At 35.5% G+C, this 22512-nt stretch overlaps 1 protein-coding gene across 6 annotated transcripts in view; it reads right to left on the minus strand.

The window, feature by feature from the left end:
* Positions 1–22512, minus strand: part of WDR35 (WD repeat domain 35) — a 63496-nt gene that overhangs the window by 1094 nt on the left and 39890 nt on the right. For 2 of the 6 annotated variants that reach the window (XM_032430047.1, XM_032430046.1), the window contains 12 exons: positions 17642–17722; positions 15055–15191; positions 14303–14506; positions 13323–13469; positions 12531–12663; positions 10442–10552; positions 9385–9549; positions 7892–8032; positions 7143–7299; positions 5245–5485; positions 4852–4958; positions 2829–4160 (listed from right to left, as the gene is read on the minus strand). In XM_032430047.1, coding sequence (XP_032285938.1) covers positions 4060–4160; positions 4852–4958; positions 5245–5485; positions 7143–7299; positions 7892–8032; positions 9385–9549; positions 10442–10552; positions 12531–12663; positions 13323–13469; positions 14303–14506; positions 15055–15191; positions 17642–17722 — 1725 coding nt within the window. In that variant the 3' untranslated portion in view covers positions 2829–4059. Of the gene's footprint in view, positions 1–2827; positions 4161–4675; positions 4959–5244; positions 5486–7142; positions 7300–7891; positions 8033–9384; positions 9550–10441; positions 10553–12530; positions 12664–13322; positions 13470–14302; positions 14507–15054; positions 15192–17641; positions 17723–22512 lie in introns of those variants that run through there. The other 4 variants (XM_032430050.1, XM_032430048.1, XM_032430049.1 and 1 more) reach the window with 3 other exon arrangements.

Genomic DNA, 22512 nt, shown 5'->3' on the forward strand with positions numbered 1-22512 from the left:
CAATCTTCAGAGTCCACCTGCAGGTGGTGCTTTGCCTGGGGAGGGGCATCAACAAGCCTCCCCTTGGCCAGCTCACCCAGAAGTACAGCTGCAACAAGATGGTCTGCTGAAAGACCTGCAACCTCATTCTGTCAACTGCTGCACCAAGCGTGGCCACCCCGACCACCCACGCCCTGAGAAGAAAGTCAAAGAAGGTCCCTCCTTGGGCTCCTCCTTCCCCTACAGGGCTGCTGCTTGCCTGAGCCCCATGGCCCCGGGGCCTCAGTAAAGCTTCACTCTTGTTGACTAGAGCAGTGGGAAAAAAATACACATACACACAAACACACACATATACACATATTTTTTCCCCTAGAATATATAGAGAACTTTTAAAACTCAACTTTTTCATAGTAGGTCTACCATTTTGCATTTGCACCAGCAGTGTATAAGGGTTTCAGTTGTTCCATATCCTTTTCAATACTTGGCAATATTAATTTTAGCTATTACAGGATGTGTGAGTGGTATCCCATTTTTCTCTAGATTTTACGAACTAGAAATTTAAGCTATGCCAAATAAGAAGTGAGTAAATATTAACTCTAAGCCTCTTCATGTCTACTGTTTCTTTTAATTTTTGAGAAATTTCTTAAGAATAGCTCTTGTCATGAAGAAAACTTAGAGCAATTTCTTCAGTTTGACCTGTTTTTTCTTCTCCTAAATTCAACTAAAATATAAATTAATGCCTTTAATTTTAAAGAGGTTATTAAGACCATTTTCACTTCTCATCTCTCATAAATACTCTATGTATTTTTGTAGTTTTCTACTGTGGATATATGTTACTTTTCTAAAAATATGTTTATTTTCAAAAAATACACATTGATTTCTTAAAAAAATAACTTGAGAATAATCATAAGAATAGACAGTAGGGGGCAACATAATATTGCCATTTTCATTTTAGAAATTCAGCAGCAATATCTTAGAGCTGTAACATTATCAAATAAGTATTTCCCATGTTCTCTTAAAAGTATGGTAAAATAACTTTCCCCCCATTTCTAAATGAGAACTCTGTATGATTCTAGAGTAATTCACTACAACCTCCAGTCATCTGACATTTGCCTAGTACCTTTCTAAAAAGTTGTTTTTTCTGTTTGGTAGCAAAAAATGACATTAGAAATCTACTGGACCTCCTTGTCCCTTTCTCCCCTATCCACTCTGAAGCCCAACACTCTCCTAACCAACCCCCACCAAAATATTTAAATCAAAACAAAACAAATACCATGTTATCCTTAAGTTATAGATAAAGGAAACTGGGGATAAATACAAGTGATTTTTACTTCAAAGCTTTTTTTTTTTTTTTTTTTTTTTATTTTATTACAAAAAAAACAAAAAATCTTCTCTTTGAATACAAAAAAATCATTTTAAAGTGTATTTTAGCAAAAAAAAAAAAAAAAATGTGTAATAAAATCGGCATTTGTGCATGATGGCAGGTCAACAATGTTGATAAGCACATTGCTTATCACTGTAAACTTTTATCTGTTGTTCCCATCATCTCAATACTTTGGCCTATCAAAGTATTTTCAAACTCTGAAAGGTAATATAATTCTACTTTGAAACTTCACATAATTCAGGCCAAGTTTTGTGATAAAGAGCAACTCAGCATTACTTAAATGGAGTCAGTACATGCTTCTTACAGGAAGAGAAACAATATAACTGCTTCATTATACTATCTTCAATATATGCTTCATTCTGTCCAACTTCTCCCCAAGTATTTGTTACATATAGACAATTTTGCTTCTCTTTGCTCCTTTCATCGAACAGGAGAGAGTTTGTTGGTGTTGTTACCCTGAAATTTCCTTCATGCTGAATAAACCGAATTAGGTCAACTTATACTATAGGTCTTTCCCTAGTACTATTTTTAAGCAAGACAAATGTCCCCAAGACATTCTGGCAGATCACTAAAACTTTCAGAGATATAAGTCCCAAACAGGCATAAACTTTCACAATAGTAGAAAAGGTATGTCTGTATATATGTGCGTATACATGTATGTATACACACATCTACATGGAACTGGAATTGCAGCTACTGGGAGTGTAATCAACAAGTACAGTAAGGTCTAGAGGAATGACAATCAGTTCTCAGCTGATTCCTGGGATGGGAAAAGAGAAAGAAGATGTATCAGGAATTAGACCATGGACTAAGAATCACAACTCTGAACATGCAGTCCTGCAGGAATCCTTCACCCTACATCCCTAAAAATTTCTCTTCCATTGATGAAGCAGAGAGTAGTTTTATCCTGAAAAAAGAAAGTCTTATAGAAAGATGTAAGTAAGGGGCCCAGTCGGTTGAGCATCTGACTCTTGGTTTCCATTCAGGTCACGATATCAGGGTTGTGAGATCGAGCCCCACGTAGGGCTCCATGCTCAGTGTGGAGTCTGCTTAAGACTCTCTCTCCCTCTCCTTCTGCCCCTCCCACTCATGCTCCCTCCCTCTCTTTCTCTGTCTCAAATAAATAAATAAATCTTAAAAAAAGATGTAATAGAGTTCAACAGGAGATATATTCCCTAGGGTTGATCCTTTTGTTAGTATGTGATTTTCTGATTTGGAAGAATATCCTATTCTGGTCATAGAAGAAAACAAATCAGTTAGATGAAACTGTTAAACTTAAATAAGTAGGTAATTTATGGGGCGCCTGGGTGACTCAGTCGTTAAGCATCTGCCTTCGGCTCAGGTCATGATCCCAGGGTCCTGGGATCGAGCCCCACATCGGGCTCCCTGCTCCGCGGGAAGCCTGCTTCTCCCTCTCTCACTCCCCCTGCTTGTGTTCCCTCTCTCGCTGTGTCTCTCTCTGTCAAATAGATAAAATCTTTAAAAAAAAAATAAGTAGGTAATTTATGAGGTGTGTTAGACAAAGTAAGTAGAGTATATATGTATGACCATACCTCATATTAAAGAGGCACTAAAAATACAAAAGGCAACCAGTGTACTATTCATGATGCACTAAATATGCATGAGACCTATAGTGTTCAATATGTGTGGGATCTGGATACAATTAGTCATTGGTGACACTTACTCCGGCCGGTCCTCTGCCCGAGAGATACAATCCAATCAGATCCATGACTGCCCAGCAGACTAACTGGCAACCTATGGCTGCGACCTGATGTACTTGCCCCATAGCCTCTTACAGAGCAAGTGTCCGTCACTAGCTCCAGGCACATTCCATATGCCTGGGTCACCCGGCTCAAACCTCAGCCCTGGTCCTCTTTGTGACCATACTATCAGGGGGAAGCTGACTGGGCAGAATGGCAATCAGGACACAAGAAGAGAACAGAACTCACGATTCAGGTAATGTAATCTCTCTACCCCACTGACGCCCTACCCTAACAACAGTATTAATCTGACCAATCACTTTCTCGTTGTTCCTGTGTATTTCAAATTGATTCAATAAACCCTGTGAATTAAAGCATCCTCACTGGTCTGTACCACTTTCTGCTCCGTGACGTCTGGAATGGCTTGCTTGGTAGGATATCTGGAGGCTAACACTGCACCATGGTAACTTCCCACAAGGCCCTTGAACACAGACAGAGACTTCCAAGACTTCGGGTCCTCTTATTTTACTTAGGCACATGAGCCCACTACTGTAAGCTCATCTAGGCTCTCAACCTCTTCTCAGAGCTCACTATTCTCGATCTGCAACAGGCTGAATTTGTCTCCAAACAGCACTTGGAGAGTGGCTGACTAACCTACGTATCGCAGTGGCAATAGCAATGTGGCATATTTCTCTTTACTTATTGCCTCTACTAAACATCAGTCCATCTTGAGTAAATAATGGTGATGACACAGTGCTAGAGTCTAGCCTGTAGCCGCAAAATGAAAGGACATAGTTCATGAGAAATACACGAGGAACACTATTAGCTACATAAAACAGGTAAGAAATTACCCATTGCTGGTTACAATTTTTTCTTTTTTAATTAATGATGATAAGTCAAAACAGACACATTATTGAGAAAGAATCATTCCCCACACCCTAGAGTTGTTTAAATGAAGGGCCCTGCTTAGAAACAATGTTTCAACTAGAACTGTAACTACAAAATGGATGTTGTTGTATAGACTTTATCATTATAAATAGAGCCGAGTTTTCTGCACAATATAAAGAGTAATGCTAAATGCCATCTCTCAGATGAGGCTAAAAGGGTAAATAAAAAAGGAAAAGCTATATAAAAAATAAGGCTATTAGAAACAATTCAAATTATAAAAAATATCTTAAAGTGCCTTCTCACTTCTGAAAATAAAATACAGAAGACATTTGATACTTATTTAATGAAATACAGCTAACAGTAGAGCTCATTTTAATATTACAATTGTTCAACCTTCTTCTAATACAGGTTATGTCAATTCCCTAAATTGAACTTTGCCCCACTCCCGTGCTTCCCCCACCCACCCCTGCCAAGGTTTTTGATGAATTAGTAACCTTGAAACTGTGAGAAAAATTTCTTATTTGGAATATTTTCATAGTATCATGTAATCATAACAGATAGAGAGAAAGACAGGAAATAAGGTTGATTTCCATACGTTTTATATGAAAATCACATCATTATTTCATAGTAGCATATTTACACAAAATTATATATATAAATTATGTATATGTAACATCTGTATTATATATATACAGATATGTATTATGTATACATATAATTTTGTGTAACAATACAACTATGAAATAATGCTGATTTTCACATAAAATATGAAATCTTCCAATCTTATTATATATACGGTCATAGCTATGTGTATTTGCTACATATATTTTACAGTTCTACGCGATGTGCCATTTCTTTACCCCACTGAACTATGGCATAGGGGACAGAAGTTGTAGTTACTTATTTCCTGCGCCAGGACACAGTGCTTACACACGCTGCACATCCAGAATTGATATTCAGTGATCGGGCTTCCCGTGGCGACACACGTTGGCAGTTTCCCTTCCCCTCTGTAAAAACAAGAAGAAAAACAATGAATTACAGTTTAAAACTTCTAATTACTTAAACCATTTATTACATTTAAAAAATTAAGGGATGAAAAACATCTCCAGGCAAGTTTCAATTAAAAACTTCTCTTACAATGAGAAAATAAAGCATTAATAACACAAGACTAAATAAAATAGGGTACAATCTTAAGGTAAATTACTTCAAAATTTCGTGCTTAAATTATTACATCATGCTATTACACTTACAGAAATCCCAGCTTCTAATAAACATTAATTACAATCAGCCTACCCTTCAAGAAAGCTGTCCAATTCAGATTTTCTGTTATCTTTTGGAGTATGTTTCGTGAAGATTTCTAAAGCAAGATCTTCATATTGCTGTTTTTGCTCTGCACTGAGGGTCTCTAAAGATTCAAGTTTAATAAAAGCTTTTGAACAAGTACCAAAAGCTCTACTCGCACATGCACAGAGAGCTAACAGAGAGTAGATCTCAACGGCAGGGATAATGTCTTCATAGTCTCTCAGGTGAAGAGCTGGGAAAAAGAGGACAATTTAGATTTTGAAAAGTAATCATAATATCATGATCATGCATGGAAAAGAAGCTATGTTAAGCAGCTTTAGTTTAACCTACATGAACTTTTACAAACTTAAAAAAAAAAAAACAATGGCGGGCGCTCGAAGCCTGGTAGAAGGAAGGAGGTTATCCGAGCTCACAGTTCTGCAGCACCAGCCAACAGCTCAGGTGTTACAGAGACCACCACCACATGATGCGCATGCTGTGCCGGTGAGAAGTACACACACAGACAAAAAAATAAAAATTGTTGTCGAAACACATCTTTTTTTCATATAAATACATTAGAAATTTCTGTGGCCTTCCAGAAAAGTAAACTAATATTATACCGTTAGTCATAATTTTCAAGATAACATCATGGTTCCTTTTGGTAAAAAAAGCAAAGCAGCATGAAATCATGTTTTTTTCTTTGAGTTTCTTTGAACAGATTGTTTTTTTGTTTGTCTTACCGAAACAACAGGACTTTGAGAAAAAAGAAGTCACGATGAGCCTCTAAGTCGTCAGTTCAGAAAATTTATTTTGACAGCTGCCATATCTTATTTTCACCTTTTCTATACTAGAGATATATAATCTTTCTTTAAAATGTACTGAAGAATTAATAGATTGTATATGGATTTCTTCACCCAGTAGGTGAAAACTCTCAAGTTAAAGCTCTAATTTGCCTTATAAGTCTAGAAATTGTGTGTAAGTTATATAAAATACAACCATTTTAAACATAATTGCATAATTTATACCACATAGTAATCAGTTAAATTAAATGAAGGTCAGTTATAAACATACAAAAACAAAAATGGTTCTTGTGTATAACTAATAACCAATTAGAAAAAAACTTTACAGTCCCCTTGCTAATACAAATGATAACACACATGTATGTTCGTCAATGTGGAAACATGACTGCAACATACACCACAGGGTATAAAGCAAGCTCCTGAACAACATGTATGATATTATTTTAAGGAAAACTATCTACAATTCTATGTGCATGGAGAAATGTCTAAAAGGAAGTTCACCTAAACGTTAGCAATCATTACTTCTGAGTTACAAGATTATTTTACAAGTTATTAGATTATTTTACCTTTTCCTTTGGACTTTTTTTTCTGTTTTGACTTAAATTGTTATATGTCATTTTTTTTTACATCCGTGTCATTTTAATAAAAAACAAATGCTATGGAAAGCTATTAATATGGAAATATCTTACAACCTATCAATGTTTCTCAAAAAGGACATAAAAGTATGGCCTGTTATACTCCTGATATAAAAAAAAAACAAATTTTTATATATATATATATATAAATTCAAAAGCATATGGACTGGGTTATTAAGTGTTTAACTTTGAATGAATAAAATAGTGAATGCTATAGATGGTCTTTTTGCTTATCTCAAACTTCTGATTTTAATGTGAACCATACTTATTACTTTCTATGTATTAAAAAAAATTAAAAGTGCTTCAAAAAGGGGAATGCACAAAACAAATTACAGATAGCAAATCTCAAACATGAAAATAAACCCATAGATTAAAGTGTTATTGAAATTAATATATGGGCAAACTGAGGGAGCTGGCCCTTCATATTCAATTGACCGTTTTTAGACATATTCTATACGTTAGGTCATATACCCACCTGTCTTCAGTGCAGTGTCAACATATCCCTCATAGAGCTGCCTCTGTGCAAGTATAAAGAAGTGGTAAGCCTCGGCCCCTCTCCAAGCATTATCTGTGAAGCGACTAGTTGTAGACAGAACTTCCTCTTCCAGCAAACCAGCCAAAGCTGAAGTGGCCTATGAGTCAAGCAGACCCACGTTTTCTGTCAGCACAACCATGACAGTCATTCCAATAAAGATAGTTTCTGAATGGTTATACATTAAAATATCCAAGTAAGCAAATTTTATCATGACAAAACTGTCATTACAGATCTAATTTCTCCATTAGAATTTGTATTTTTTAAGCCAGGATAATAAAAAATTTCTTTCAGTTTTACTGAGGTATAACTGACAAATAAAATTATAAGATAGTAAAAGTGTACCTCGTGGTGATCTGACACACAATACACCGTGACCCATGGTATGGTCAAATTTTAAAATAGAACTGAGTATAAACTTTAAGTTAATAAGAGATTCATTTACACATAAAATAATATATATATTCTAGGAAAGTTTCTAAAACTCACTGGTTAGAAAGCAAAGGCTACAGATTAGTCTTGCAGAAAAAATTTTCAATATTCCTAAGTAGAAATTTCTAAATTTGAGTATTAATTCCAAATCAGTCCTTTTTCTCCTCTCATTTATGGGCTGTCCATAAAGAGAAGTTTGATAGTTTTTTTTTTTCTTAAACACATGAGTTGATTTCATGTTCTGTAATGTTCTACCTTACCTCTGAGTTCTTTCCTTTAACTTTTCCTCTTTGAGCATTTTTCATTTGTTCATGGTATTGCTCTATGAGTAAAGCTGATAGGACATACAACTTCTTGACACGTAAAGGTTTGGTTCTTTTCTTTGCCTCTTCATCTGCAATCTTTAAACATTTAAAGAATATGGGAAGACATTCCTTAATCAAATTATATTTGTATAATCATTTCTGAAATTTGATCTTTAATAAAAAGAGAAAACCAGTAGGATGGAACATAAATACCACCCATTTATAATAAGTATTTTAAAACCCATTTTCTTACATGTATCATATGACCTCACTGATATGAGGAATTCTTAATCTCAGGAAACAAACTGAGGGTTGCTGGAGTGGGGGTGGGGTGGGAGGGATGGGGTGGCTGGGTGATAGACACTGGGGAGGGTATGTGCTATGGTGAGCGCTGTGAATTGTGTAAGACTGTTGAATCATAGACCTGTACCTCTGAAACAAATAATACATTCTATGTTAAAAAAAAAAAAGAAGAAGAAGAAGAAGATAGCAGGAAGGGAAGAATGAAGGTGGGGAAATCGGAGAGGGAGACGAACCATGAGAGACTATAGACTCTGAGAAACAAACTGAGGGTTCTAGAGGGGAGGGGGGGTGGGAGGATGGGTTAGCCTGGTGATGGGTATTAAAGAGGGCACGTTCTGCATGGAGCACTGGGTGTTATACACAAACAATGAATCATGGAACACTACATCAAAAACTAATGATGTAATGTATGGTGATTAACATAAAAATTTTTTTAAATTTTCTTTTCTTTAGCTTATAAGGACTCCATTCTTTCCTTAGCATTTAGCCATGGAGTTACAACTCCTAACAATCTCCGAAAATAACAAATGCTCTTAAGTCACAATGAAGAAAGTTTTCATGGAAGGGGTAGCATTTTCCATAAGGAGATTTTTAAAATGATGTTCCAAATATACTGAAATAACAGGACTTTAACATGGTACAGCCTTCAGAAATAAAGATTTATTTAGAAGACTGAGGGGAGTTTTCCCTTTTCCATTAAGTCAAATGGGAAAAAATAGAATAGGATGTAAATTTTGCATACATTAATACCATATATTAGTCATCTTCCCTCCAAATGCATATTATGAAAAAATGTAATGTCTTTAAAATGTGTACATTTAAAAGGACTCAAAATTCTATTATCAATAGGATTGAATTTGTAAGGGAATTTGTACTTTATGGTCCCTGAAAATTCTATAATTCTTTGTTAACTTCACTATTAATATTCAGTTGTTTAGGTATCAATAAGGTGCTAACACTAATAAACAGCCTTTTTAGTAAAAGGTAATAATACTAAGATAACACATAGTTATAGTAGTAATAAAACCAGAGGCATTTTGCTATAAGTATTTGTTTTCAAAGAAAATGGAAAATATGTTCTTTAATATGCAAGAAAACATTGGTAACTAGAACATATCAAATATTCATCAAGATTATTATATTACCTTAAACATCAGTTTAGCAGCATCATAAAAGTAATTTGCTTTCCGATAGAGTTCTATGGCATCAAGAGTTTTATTCTTTTCCAATAAATGAGATGCATACCTCGCTAACAGAGATCCAATTTCTTTCATACTATGATTTTTAGCCAATTCAACAGCTTTGTTCCACTAAGGGGAAAAATATACCATTCAGTTACCCAAGCATTTATAGTCACAGATGTCATAAATTTCATATAATAAAGATTTAAGTTTATAGTAATAAATAATGATACATCAAAATTTAAAAACTGTATATGTTTTTTAAAATAAATTTAACTAAAATCAGAGCAATTATAAGTTCTATAAGTTAAACATGTGTCAAAATGATTAAATGATGTAAGACTTTGATTTGCTTAGGAAGTCCATTGGAAAAGGAAAACTTCAAAGTTTATAATCACAATATTATAATTCAATTTTGCACCAGCAAGGCATGGGAAAAAGCTACATTTGCTTATAGTAAAACAAAATATGCAATTTCAGTTAAGAAAATGTCTGATCAGATTTAACATTTAAAAGTTATTTTTAAAAAGCAAATGGAGCTTTATAAAATACTTCAGTACTTAAAGGAATACACTGATATTCAGCAATTTCCACGATTCCGTACTTTAATTTTAGTTAAATTCCAGCTCTTAAAAATACCAAATATATGTTTACTATAAAGAGACAGGAAAATAGATTTGCCAAAATAAATATTGATAAGGTAACCCAATTCCTTCCTCTTGCAATGACCATTACCTAGTCCTTCTTTGGAAACAAAACCCTAATAAAATACAGAAGATTATGAAATTACTTCCAGACAAAAACTTGCCAGACTAGAAGCACAGGGTTTGTCCCATATTGAGTTAGTTATGAGCGGGTCACCCTCAATGGTAGCACTTTAAGAGGTAAGTGCAAACTCCAACATTTTCTAGGTCCTCGGCAAAGTAAGACATTATCTAGCTCCTTTCACGAAATTCGCCTCAACCCTACACTGGCGAAAGCCTAAAAGGATGACTAGGGACTTTAGTTTTCAGGTCCTTACTTGGTTGAGATGGACACAGGTATCTACTGCTGCCTTTGGCTGATTACATTTCAAAAATGCAGTCACTGCTTGTTCACACATTCCAACCCTCACAAACATCTGTGCTATTTCCTGTAAGGACAGAACATTACTCTCAGATTTCACAGACCAAGGAAATCACTTATATTTTCATTTACAAAACTCCATAGGGACATATGAGTATTAAATTTACTAATGGTTACAGTCATTTTTCGTTGAAATATACACAGGGACAGCGGCTACAAACCAGAAAGGATGCTAAGGCATCATTTTCTATAAAACCAGAGTTTCGCTGGCTCACGCCCCAGATCTGACTTTTAACCAGGTCCTGAACATACTGCACTCTTTTCTCCTCCCAGTACAGTAGCAACTCTACAGAAATGTCAAGTTCTGAAACAAACTCCATAGCAGTGTGTGAAAAAACCATTTAGGGCAACCGATGGTATAATCAATGGTCATCGTTAGAGGCTTCAGCAGAATCTCACATTCACGGAGCTCTCACATACCTCTCTAAAGAAATGCCCCAGACAAGCCGGCCGTTTGTTAGTGCAGGAAGCTAGATCCAAAACAGAGCTCCCTTGCAGGGTGGTGGTGAGGAGGGAGATCACAACAAAACCCAACCACACCCATCGGGCTTACTCTCCATTTTCAGAAAAATCAATTTTCTTTTTCTTTCTGAGTATCTACTTGGCCAGAGTTTTTCTCTCCCCACCCTCATTTCTAAAGTATTTGGGGAAAATCATAAAAGTACATTTTGGACCCAACTATCTTTTTAAAAGTAATATTTGTATTTCTCTGGTTAGAAAATAGTAACACATTCTCATGGTGGGGAAAAAAAAATGTTTTCTAGCACAAAAATGTAAAGTTACTCATAATCTCACTACGCATAGGAAATCTCTCTCAATGGTGTGATGTAATTTCCTAACATCTTTGTCCTATGAGTCTATATGTATGTGTGAGTTGCTGTATGTATTGTGATATTATATATAGTTCTGCACCCTGAAATTCCCACTTAAATATTATGTACATTTTACCATATTATTAAAAAAACTCCTCCAAAAACTTGATTTAAAATTTGCACTACTAAAATTTTTTAATCATTTTAATTATTTAATTATTATTATATCTATAATTACTTAGTATTTACTCAGTAATAATACTTTTTTGGATATTCGATAGCAACATTCTTTTCTGCATCATCAGACACACCTAATAGATGACATTAATGTAGGATACACTGTCCTAATACCCAGGGTTATAAGTAATTTCAGTTTCTCTCCTACTCAAGAAAGCACAGGACTAAAAATAAAGGTAACTGAAAATATCATTATTATAGGGATAACTGCTCTGATTCAACAGAGAAAACCAAATTCTCAGAATTCTACTATTCATTCATCTATTAATTGACAAAATTTTTATGGTAGAGCTCACAACTGATTTATGTCCAGACCATGCAGTTGAGAGATGCTAACTCTACAGGTACTTTACAACTCAGTTATTTACATTTTAGATAAAACAAATAAAATATAAATTCATTAACATCATTCAACAATTAATACACTTAAAAAGAACATTCAAAACAAAGTTCCAGAAAACTTTTTGTTTCTCTTTTTTTAACATTAAATACTTTATTGTTAAAATAACCTAATAAAAGTCAAGCTATCTTTTTTAACTTTTGTTATAGCAAATTTCAAACACATACATACACACTAATCCCCAGACCAAGCTTGGATCATTTTGAGGCAAATCTCTGATAAGATATCATTTTAGCTGGAAATATTTCATGTGTTCAGCTAACTTTAAAAGCAATTTTATAAAACTGATAAGACTACAGTAGATTGTGAACATGTTAAAGTAGTGGGAATATGATTAATTTTCCCTCCATTTTCAAGCATTCTGTAATACTGACATATTGTTTTAACAATTAAAAGTATCATTTCCATCTAAGAAACTATAAGATTATAGATTCATTTTAAATTTTCTTTGTGGCAGAGAAATATTTCCTGACTGTAACATGAAAACCTTATAAAATAACCTAACAACTCTAAAACCTAAAATTTGTAATACCTACTGGAAGCAACTTGTGGTTTTCTGGAAGTGAATTGGCAAGATTCTCCAATCCCTCATAATCTTCCAACATATAATAACATTCAGCTAGACGTTCCTGGTTCCGGCCTTGTACATAATATTGTACTGCATTCAACCTATAGAATATAAAAAGAAGCAAAAACTTTTTAAAACTAATGTGAACCTCCTGGTAAATAAGCATTTTCACCAAAATGTTCCTTCATTAGAATTACTAGTATTATTCTAGTTACCACCTTCAGTTATAGTATGTCTTTGAAGCATATAAATTGGAGGGAAAAAAAATCTAAAAACTGTGAAGCATATTTTAGTTGCAACATTCTTTGGATATTCTTAAGAAATATTGTTGTAATCTGATACACAGCTGTACTTCCAAACACTGACGTAAATAAATAAGCATACTGATCAAAATGAAAACTTCAGAATAAAAGTCAATGATTTCTGAAAATAATCTATAATAAAACAAGCAAATATAAAATTTTTTTTTACCTTTCTCAGAAGTAGATCATATAGTATCTTTGAAATGCACACTGCGGTCTTAAATAGCAGAAAGCTGTCTGAAGCTAGGCACACATTTTGTGAGTATGAAAACTCCAAAGTTTTACAACACTTATCTAAGGATCTCTTGCTCCCCAGTGTGAATCTAAAGCTGTTTGAATTTTAGGATCCAGGAGGATGGACTTCAATTTCCCCAGCGTTGTGTCATAGGGAGTTACTCAGGCAGCTACCATATTAAGTGCCGCATGAATGGAGAAGGTGGTCCACTTAGGTTACCTACCATTTTTGTCGATCAGCAAAGTAGTCTCCGATGGCATTGTGGGCTTGTTCTAGGAGACTGTCATCTGCATCACCAGATCCAGTTTTCAGGAGCTGGAGTACTCTAAACCAATCTCCCAATTTCAGCCGAAGGCCAATAGCAAGATCTCTACAAAAGATAGCATGTATTCATTCATGTGACAAATAATTTAACAACTGCCTACCACGTGATAGGTTCAATTCCAGGGAACTAGAATACACAGCAGGGAACTGAAAGACAATGTACCTCTCCAAACATTTTAGAAACTTAACCAGGAAAGAGGCAATGGGGAAAACCTGAAATAGGGAAAAGGAAGTAATTTCCTGCCTTTTTTTCCCTAGAATTCCAATTTTCCTAGCAAAATAATGATTTAAATAATAATCACTTCATCAATTTTGTAGACATGATCAGGCTTATTTAAAAACCACACATATAAACACATTTGGTTTATCTTTCTTTTCAGGGCTTAGGCTGTTATTAGGGATCTCCTGGAAGTACAATATTAATAAAAATGAGACATAATGTTTACAGCTGAAATGAAGTTCATACAGTATTTTATATAAATCTAAAATGAACAGAGGAATAAAAATCAATCCCTATATACCGTTCATTTTTATTTCATGCTCCTTGACAACAAAAAGTTAAATAAAGGCCTAAACAGAAAAAGAAAACCCAAATATTGAGCTGTGTAATAAAGGATAAAAGCCCCCAGTCTCTGTAGTCTTATGGTTTTTCCCCACCAAATGAAAGCAATCCACGGCCAGCCATTAATATATGTAACAACAGCAAAGAAAACCACCTCCAAATTACAAAACCTACATTAACGAGGGACCTGTGGAACATCCAGCTGGTAATCCAAACTGAAATTATTTTCTAAAGAAATGGCATGAGACAGTTAGTCTACTGTACAAAAAGATCACGAATGCCGAAGTACTCAGGGTGCTTGTACCTTCACGACTTACCTTCTGTCCATATCAAGGTACATTCTCTCGGCCTCTTCAAACCTGCCGAAGTACGCAGCAACTTCGGCCTGCTTCATGGACTCACTCTGCAGGTGGCCCAGACGCTTCACAAACTTAATGCCTTGGTAATCTTTGCAGCGTACAAATGCTTGCTCTGCAGTGTGCAAATCCAGGTTCTGAAGAGCTGCTTCAGCCAGTAGGCGCCTGTATTACAAAAGAAACAGAAAAGCTTATTGCAATTACTGACAAACAAGTCTGAACCAGAATGCAATTACTATACCTATTGTTTCTAGTCAAACTGGTGGGAAGCGATAAACACATTTATACATGTTTCACTTAATATTATGCTCATTTTGAGTACTTCCACACCTGAAATGAATTTCTGTATTTTAAAAAGAAGAGCAAGAATGGACATCTACCCCCCATGAAGGCTACCACGAGAGTGGGGGACAATAGAGCTGAAACTTTAAAAAGCATACACCATGGGGCGCCTGGGTGGCTCAGTCGTTAAGCGTCTGCCTTCGGCTCAGGTCATGATCCCAGGGTCCTGGGATCGAGCCCCGCATTGGGCTCCCTGCTCGGCGGGAAGCCTGCTTCTCCCTCTCCCACTCCCCCTGCTTATGTTCCCTCTCTCGCTGTGTCTCTCTCTGTCAAATAAATAAATAAAATCTTTAAAAAAAATAAAATTAAAAAAATAAAAAAATAAAAAGCATACACCAGTCATTTGAGGAAGATTTTTTATTTTTAAATACCAAAGTCGGGGGTGTGGATTGTCCTCTATGAATTGAGATGCATCTTCAATGCCAACCTTCTCAATCAATGCTCGACTATCTCGCAAGGACCGAATCTCAAAGTTAATTATATAATCCTTGTTTGGATGTTCAGGATTCTAAAAGTAAACACGAAAAGAAAGTCAAATGGCTGCCTTTAGAGTACGTGTTTCTTTTTTACAGTAAAACAGACGTGCGCACACACACACATACACACACACACACAACTGCCTCACCTTGTGAACCAAAATGGGAAGAAAAGCTATTCCAATGTGTGGGTCTTTCAAGTCATCTGGAAAACACCCACAACCCACCAGTTAAGTTCCTCCCGAGGCTATAAGGCTGCCCATGGGGAAAAGGCAGTGGTGGAAGTAGGGGTCTCTTAGAATTATGCAGCCTATTTTCCCTCAGCTTAAATGTCATGTTCCCAGGAGCTACTACTATTCTCTTCTCGCCCGAAGTGCTGTGGATTCCACCAGAGCAGAAAACACGTGTGCAGGGTCCTCTACCCCCTCACTCCTTAATCTACTCTTTCCTTGTCAGGGGCAATGAAATTGTTGCTCCCTGTGCTGCTGGGCAGCAGACAAGCAAATAAAAGGAAAAGGGCCAGTTTTCATCACCTCTTTCTTTTCTTAATTTTGCAAGCTGGCCCCTCCAAAAAAAAAAAATTTTTTTTTTTGAAGGCCAGCCTTGCAGGAAAGAGCTAGCTAATGGGCAAAGAAAACAGTTATAATGAACTCACCAATATCCTACATATTCCAAGCAAAGAAAAAGTGAAGCATACGAGAAAATTAGAGAAAACAGCAATGGCTCCCAGAACTGAGCTGCATGTGCCCCTCCTCACCCTGCAACTAAACCACTGCATTCAGAAGCTAAAAAGTTCTCCGGGAAATCCCTGGCACAAGATAGAAAGTCGTATGGAAAGAGCATGAGGTTTGGATTCAAGCCGACCTAAGCTTAAATCCTGTTCCACTGTTCACTGGCTATGTGACAACTCTTTCTAAAACCTGCTATACACCCCGTCCCAGCCCCACCCAGGAAGCCAAGGCCATCTTCCCCAAATAGAAACCCAATCATGTCACTCTCCTGCTTTACGCCCCCAATGACTCCAGGATGTAGTCCAAACTCCACAGAAGGCACACAAGGCCTCTTATAACCTGGGCCAACCTACCCCATGACCACTCCCCTTCTTCATTTCTGCCAGTGCTACCAATTACATACACACAGCAGTTCTGAAGCCAGACGGCTTGGAGTCAAATCATGTCTCTGCCTACTGCTAACTGGGTGTCACTGGCAAACTAGTTTCTCTCTCCAAGCCTCACATGTTTCATCTGAACAAATGAAGATAATAATCAAACTTACTTCCTCGAGTTGTGAGGATTAAATGAGATCAAACAGTTAGCACAATACCTGGTTGTGCTACTCACATTACTCACAGTCTCAGAACTGACCCAATGCTCTTTCGCTGCAGACCTTTGAAGGGATACATCTGCCAACTGAACTACAGCTCCCGCACGCCTTGTCTGGTTGCTGAATTTCTTGTCTATCTCCCCAACTCCTCTACTTGAGGCCAGGAACTGTGTCTTACTGACTGCCAGTAAACATTTCCTGAGTCAATGAACAGATGAACTTTTGGTAAATCATTTCACTAAGAGCCTTCTTCATCTAAAAATGAGGTCTGTGTAGTACCTACCAGGCATGGTTGTAATGACAAATGAAAAATGACATATAATGACAAATGACAAATGAACACCTCCTATGAAAGGTACTTTAGTAAATGTAAATTTAGTAAATTCCTTCCTTTTCCTTTTGCATTCTTTCTGCTCTAGTCCTCCAAGAAATTTCTCAAGAAAAAAAAAAAAAAACAGGTTCTTAATAAAAGGGCTACAATTTATACATCAAACTAAAACATGAAAACATGCTACCAACTGCAACTTCAGAAATGTAAAAATCTACTATTCTAATTCCATAAAACTGGATGAAGTACACAGAAAAAGTAAATGCTTTGTATAAAATGAAGGTAAAACTCTTTTCAATATATTCTTAGAGAAAGAAATTCTTAAAAGATGGTCAATGAGGGCCAAAGTAGAGGTTCAAAAAGATATCTGGCATCAGAAATGGATTATTTTATAAAGCCTGAAAAAAAATAGGATAGTGCCCTTGCAAAAAAAAAGTTACTCAAGTATCCTAGAACTACAAAACACTAAACTGTCAAATATTTCTTCAGTTCCTCTGTTGATAATATAAAAAATGACAACAACAACTAGCTACCATTTTTTGAGCTCTTCATCTTAGCACTGTGCTGAGTGCTTTTTACACATTACCTTATACAATAACAATCCTGGAAGATAGGTACTACTATTATCCCCATTTTATAGAGGCAAAAAATTGAGGCTCGTAAACAAGAAAGGATAATGAAGCTCAAAAAGGTGAAGGAACCTGTCTAAAAGTGGTGCAAGTGACAGAGCAGGGTCTATCCACATTCCTAACAGGGACACTGCACTGCCTGGTGAAAAAATAAATCCCAGCCAAGCCAGCGACAGAAATACAATTGCTTTTTAAGAATTACCTTCAGTATCTCATCCAAAAGAACAGATTTAATTTCTAAATCCTCAAAGTTACAAATATATCCAGAAGTCTGAATGGGCTCCTTTAAAGATAAAAACAAATGTTATGTTAAACTGCACAAAATTTTCCTTCCTTCAATATATGATTTTATATTTTATTATCAACATTTCCAAACCAAGAGAAAAGTAGAAAGAATGTCATTAACACCCATATGTCCATCATCTAAATAATTATTAACATTCTGCTAAATATGCTTCAGTCAATTTTTTGGCTGAAATATTTTAAAGTAAATCAAGTAAATTTACAGACATCATGAAATTTCATCCCTAAATATTTCAGTACATATCTCTAAAAGATAAAGATGTTCTTAAAAAAAAAAAAAAAAGATGCTCTTTATATGGCCACATTACTATTATTATGCCTTATGTAATCAATATTAATTCCCGAATAGCATCTAATATCAGTCCAATTTTTCTTAATCCGGAAATGTCTGATACCACTAGATAATTCTTATTCATGCAATACAATATTAAATTTAATTCTTAATAAAACTGACAAACACTATATTTGTAAGTACATATATCAAAGAAAACTTGTACCATACTGAAAAGTCCATCCTATGTAACATTAGCCAGAGAGCATTCCTGATAGATTTTCTATATAAGAAGACTTAATTTGCCAATATGTAAATATACAAGTCTGTTACAGGTCTGTCTCTCATCCTGGTATTATGCAGGCTTATAGAAATAAAGTGTAGTAAATGCATATTACAATGTAAAATAGCTGCCCTAAATCCCTAGTAGAAAAAGTTAGGTATAAATATCATGTAAACAAAAAGAAAGAAACTCTCAATATACTTACTACCTCCAAGAACGCTGTAGAAAGGATAAGTTAATGTCTGGTAATGGAAATAATACCAGAATGTAATTTTTTTTAGATATGTGTGTATATGTATATCATGAAACAGAAAGTAAGCAAAATCCAAAGGAAATAACATTGAATTTTTAACTCTGAAACTTAGTTCTTCACACGATAAAACTACAAAAATTATAATAGGAAGATACTAAAAAGATGGAAATTACAGGTAAAAATTGAATCAAATTTAGTTTTAGTATGTCAAAGTTTAAGAATAAAGCTCTTGGGGGAGCCTGGGTGGCTCAGTCCTTAAGCGTCTGCCTTCGGCTCAGGTCATGATCCCAGGGTTCTGGGGTCGAGTCCCGCATCGGGCTCCCCGCCCCATGGGAAGGCTGCTTCTCCCTCTCCCACTCCCCCTCCTTGTGTTCCCTCTTTCACTGTGTCTCTCTCTGTCAAATAAATAAATAAAATCTTTAAAAAAAAAAAAAAAAAGGCTCTTGTATACACATTATATGTGTTTATTGAGTCTTAAAGTGATGATTTTCTTTTAAAAAGTAAAAATTGTTGATTATATGAGAAAATTTTTACAAAATCCCTTTATTTCTTAAAAAAAATGTACTATGTAAAGGCAAATAATATGCCTTTATGAGCAATGAACACACAGAGAGAATCAGAACAAAATTTAATTCAAAAAGAAAGAATACAAGGATATATTTCTTTAAATTATAGAGGCATTTTGTACACCTGAATTATTTTGATACTACATGTGTCCAAATAAACCTGTACAAAAATGTTTGTCATTAGAAAATTGTTTTATATTTGGCTAGATAAAAAACAAAGCAAGGTAGCCAAAAAATAAAGTCATAAAAGATGATGCGTGGATAACAGTTATACCAAAAATAAAGAGAAAGTAAGAAAATACAGGGAGGAGGAGAGACCAAAAAATTAAGAGTTTCCAAAATAACCTATTGGCACGTAAGTAAATATGCAAGTATTTGTGTAATTCAGATTTTAAAAAGTCAACTTCTGCTTGATCTCAACTAATTCTCTTTATTTTCCAAAATTCACTAGATATCCATCCACATTTCAACTGAATATGAAGTTTTAGACCAGTGGATGACAAAAGCAGGACACCCTCCCCTATGCGATACGCAAGAAGTTTATTTTTATCAAGAAAGTATTTAAAACTTCACTAATCTATTCTATATGAAGTATTCTCATTCAGTACAGAAGTCAGAAGGTCTCATAACATGTGCAATATAACATAGGTACTCTGAAGTACTTATCCCCTCAATTCTAGCACATGGTGACATACTGAAGTTTGTACATACCTAGCTAAGTGGATTTAGGGATTACAGTTTCTAATTTTTAGCTAACCCTCATAAATTGGACATGTAGTTTCAAAATCCTCCTGCAAAGAATTTGTGAATTACTGGAATACCCATAATGCAAGCACAAGCAAACAAGACAAGGCAGAACAGTCACTTCCCTTACTCCTCGCACAGATTCTGAGGTTTTTACAAAGTGAAAACACATTACACAGTGAAAACAATGACAGTCTAACCAGGTCTGACAAAAAGTCAGTTAAAAAATGGAAATTATCAAGAAGACTATTTGAAACATGGGACCTATACTAAGTTAACAATTCCACACTCTATAAAGTGTGCATTATGTTTGAGACACTAGCTAATGGTAGCATGAACCATAACACCATGACATTTTAAAATAAAGTTTACTTCCTGTTATTTTTTTCTCATTCTTTTAAAATTTCTATTTCAGGGACATGATTCACAATGTATTAATATGGTAGGTCATGTATATCATTTCTAATAAATAATTATACACATACGAAGGTATAGATACAAAAGTTTGGAAACCCCTTGTTTGGTAAAGAAGCGTATAAAAATGAGAGGGTGGGTGACAAAAATATGAGATATGAAAGGAATATGAATATGAAATAGCATCAATGAGAGGGAAGATTCAAGAAAAAGACTAGAAAAGCGGAATCAGTACCTTGAGAGGGTCACTGGAGATAAAAATGATCAAGCAGGGAATATCAACATTAAATACTCATTTCCAAATTCTCAAAGAAAGTGTGCTTTATCAGTGAATTACAACTTCACATACAAATGGCACCCTTTTTTCACATATAATCTAAAGAAAACTTTACAACTTAAAGAAAGGTATGAATCTAGAATTCATAACAACACTCAAGTGGATAAAAATGTATTCAGTATTAACTGTCAAATGATAGCCTATCTCCTGAATAATAAAAGAATACGATGCCCTAAAGCAGCCCCAGCAAATTCGGTTTTGAAGTGTGTGTCCTTACATGATCAGTCAATAAGCAGCTACAGGAACAAACAGGAGAGAAACTAAACAAGCAGGGATCACAGCCAGCCAGTGTCCTCATGAATGAAAAGAACAGCAGGGTTTATAAAGAAATCCAGTCAGTGGTAAGGTTGAAAGAAATTCATCTAGCTCTAAATCCAACAGAAATTGAACTACTCGCTAAGCCAGAAAACAAACTCAAAAGAAATTGAAAAAAAAACAACTGTTCTGTTAAAACTACTTAAGAAGCACTTTGCACCAGGCCAAGATGTCTTTTCCCCCAGTGCTAGACTGAGCATGTGTGCTACACACACATTATGAACAGCCAGGCAGCGCAACACTCTCACTCATCCCGGCATATGATTTCTGACTTAGTGCACACAGGGCCAATGATGGAAAAGGACCCCAACATTCAAAAAGTATTCCTCTCCTAACCTCACAGTTATCCTGTGGTTACCTGTCAAATTTTCACACTTGTTTTGTGGCAAGCATCAAATTTCCCTTGGACCCTTGATAGAAGCCCCTGCTTACAAGTTAAATGCAACAGCCCTGATTGCCTTTCCTCTAAACCTAACTCAGGGACCAAAAATTACTAAGATCCTTAAGACTCCTAAAAGCTTTAACAAAGTCTTTGAGAGCAATTTATATCAGGTCATTTCCCAACCCAAAGATCCTGAGTAGAGCCAAAATGGGGAAATGTGAAAATAATTTAGGATATTAAAGGGACAAATAGTTTACCACTAAATAAATTACTCTAGAAGATCTTTGGCACCCCAGGGGCCCAAGCATGCAATTTCTTTCCAAAAAGGAAACTGTAAATCCACACATCAATTAATGACATACAGAAATTATCAACTTATCTATTATTTACATTTGTTGGGTACAGCAAGCATACAGAAAATTCCAAACCAAAAATCCATTAGTTATTCAAAAATTGTATAAAAGATTTATTTCAATTATGCTTTGATTAGGCTACCACTCAAATTATTTTGAATTTCCTAAACACAAATGCTAACAGTTGATGCAGAGCAGACCAAGTGACAGGAAAATTCCAAGCTTAAAAATTAGCTGATGTGGGCGCCTGGGTGGCTCAGTCGTTAAGCGTCTGCCTTCGGCTCAGGTCATGATCCCAGGGTCCTGGGATCGAGCCCCACATCGGGCTCCCTGCTCGGCGGGAAGCCTGCTTCTCCCTCTCCCTCTGCTGCTCCCCCTGCTTGTGTTTCTGCTCTCACTATGTCTCTCTCTGTCAAATAAATAAATAAAATCTTTAAAAAAAAAAAAAAAATTAGCTGATGTGAGCTGCAAGTAGAAAATCAAAATACAACTTTAAAATTAGTGAGCAAGGGGCTTCCTGATACTCCAGAGAGGGTAGATTAATCAGTCCACACTTGCATATTCATAAAATTATCAGAGTGAGAAAGACCAGGATTCGTGGCTGACAGAGTTGGTATGAATATAAATAAGACCAAGGAAGCACAGATTAAGGCGGACAGAGAGGCAAAAGAGGATAAAAGCACAAAGCAATTTCAAAATCACATTTCTTTGGTTAGGTTGTTTTAAGCAATTTTGGTAAATGTTACTACTGATTTTCTTTTTTTCTTAACTTTGACAAGGAAAAAATAAAGACTATATATTAGAGACCATGGCTCCATCTTTTAAAAAGAACAGATAAATGCTTAGGAAGTG

Source organism: Phoca vitulina, unplaced genomic scaffold (genome assembly GCF_004348235.1).
Source record: "Phoca vitulina isolate PV1807 unplaced genomic scaffold, GSC_HSeal_1.0 scaffold42, whole genome shotgun sequence".
NCBI lineage: Eukaryota > Metazoa > Chordata > Mammalia > Carnivora > Phocidae > Phoca > Phoca vitulina.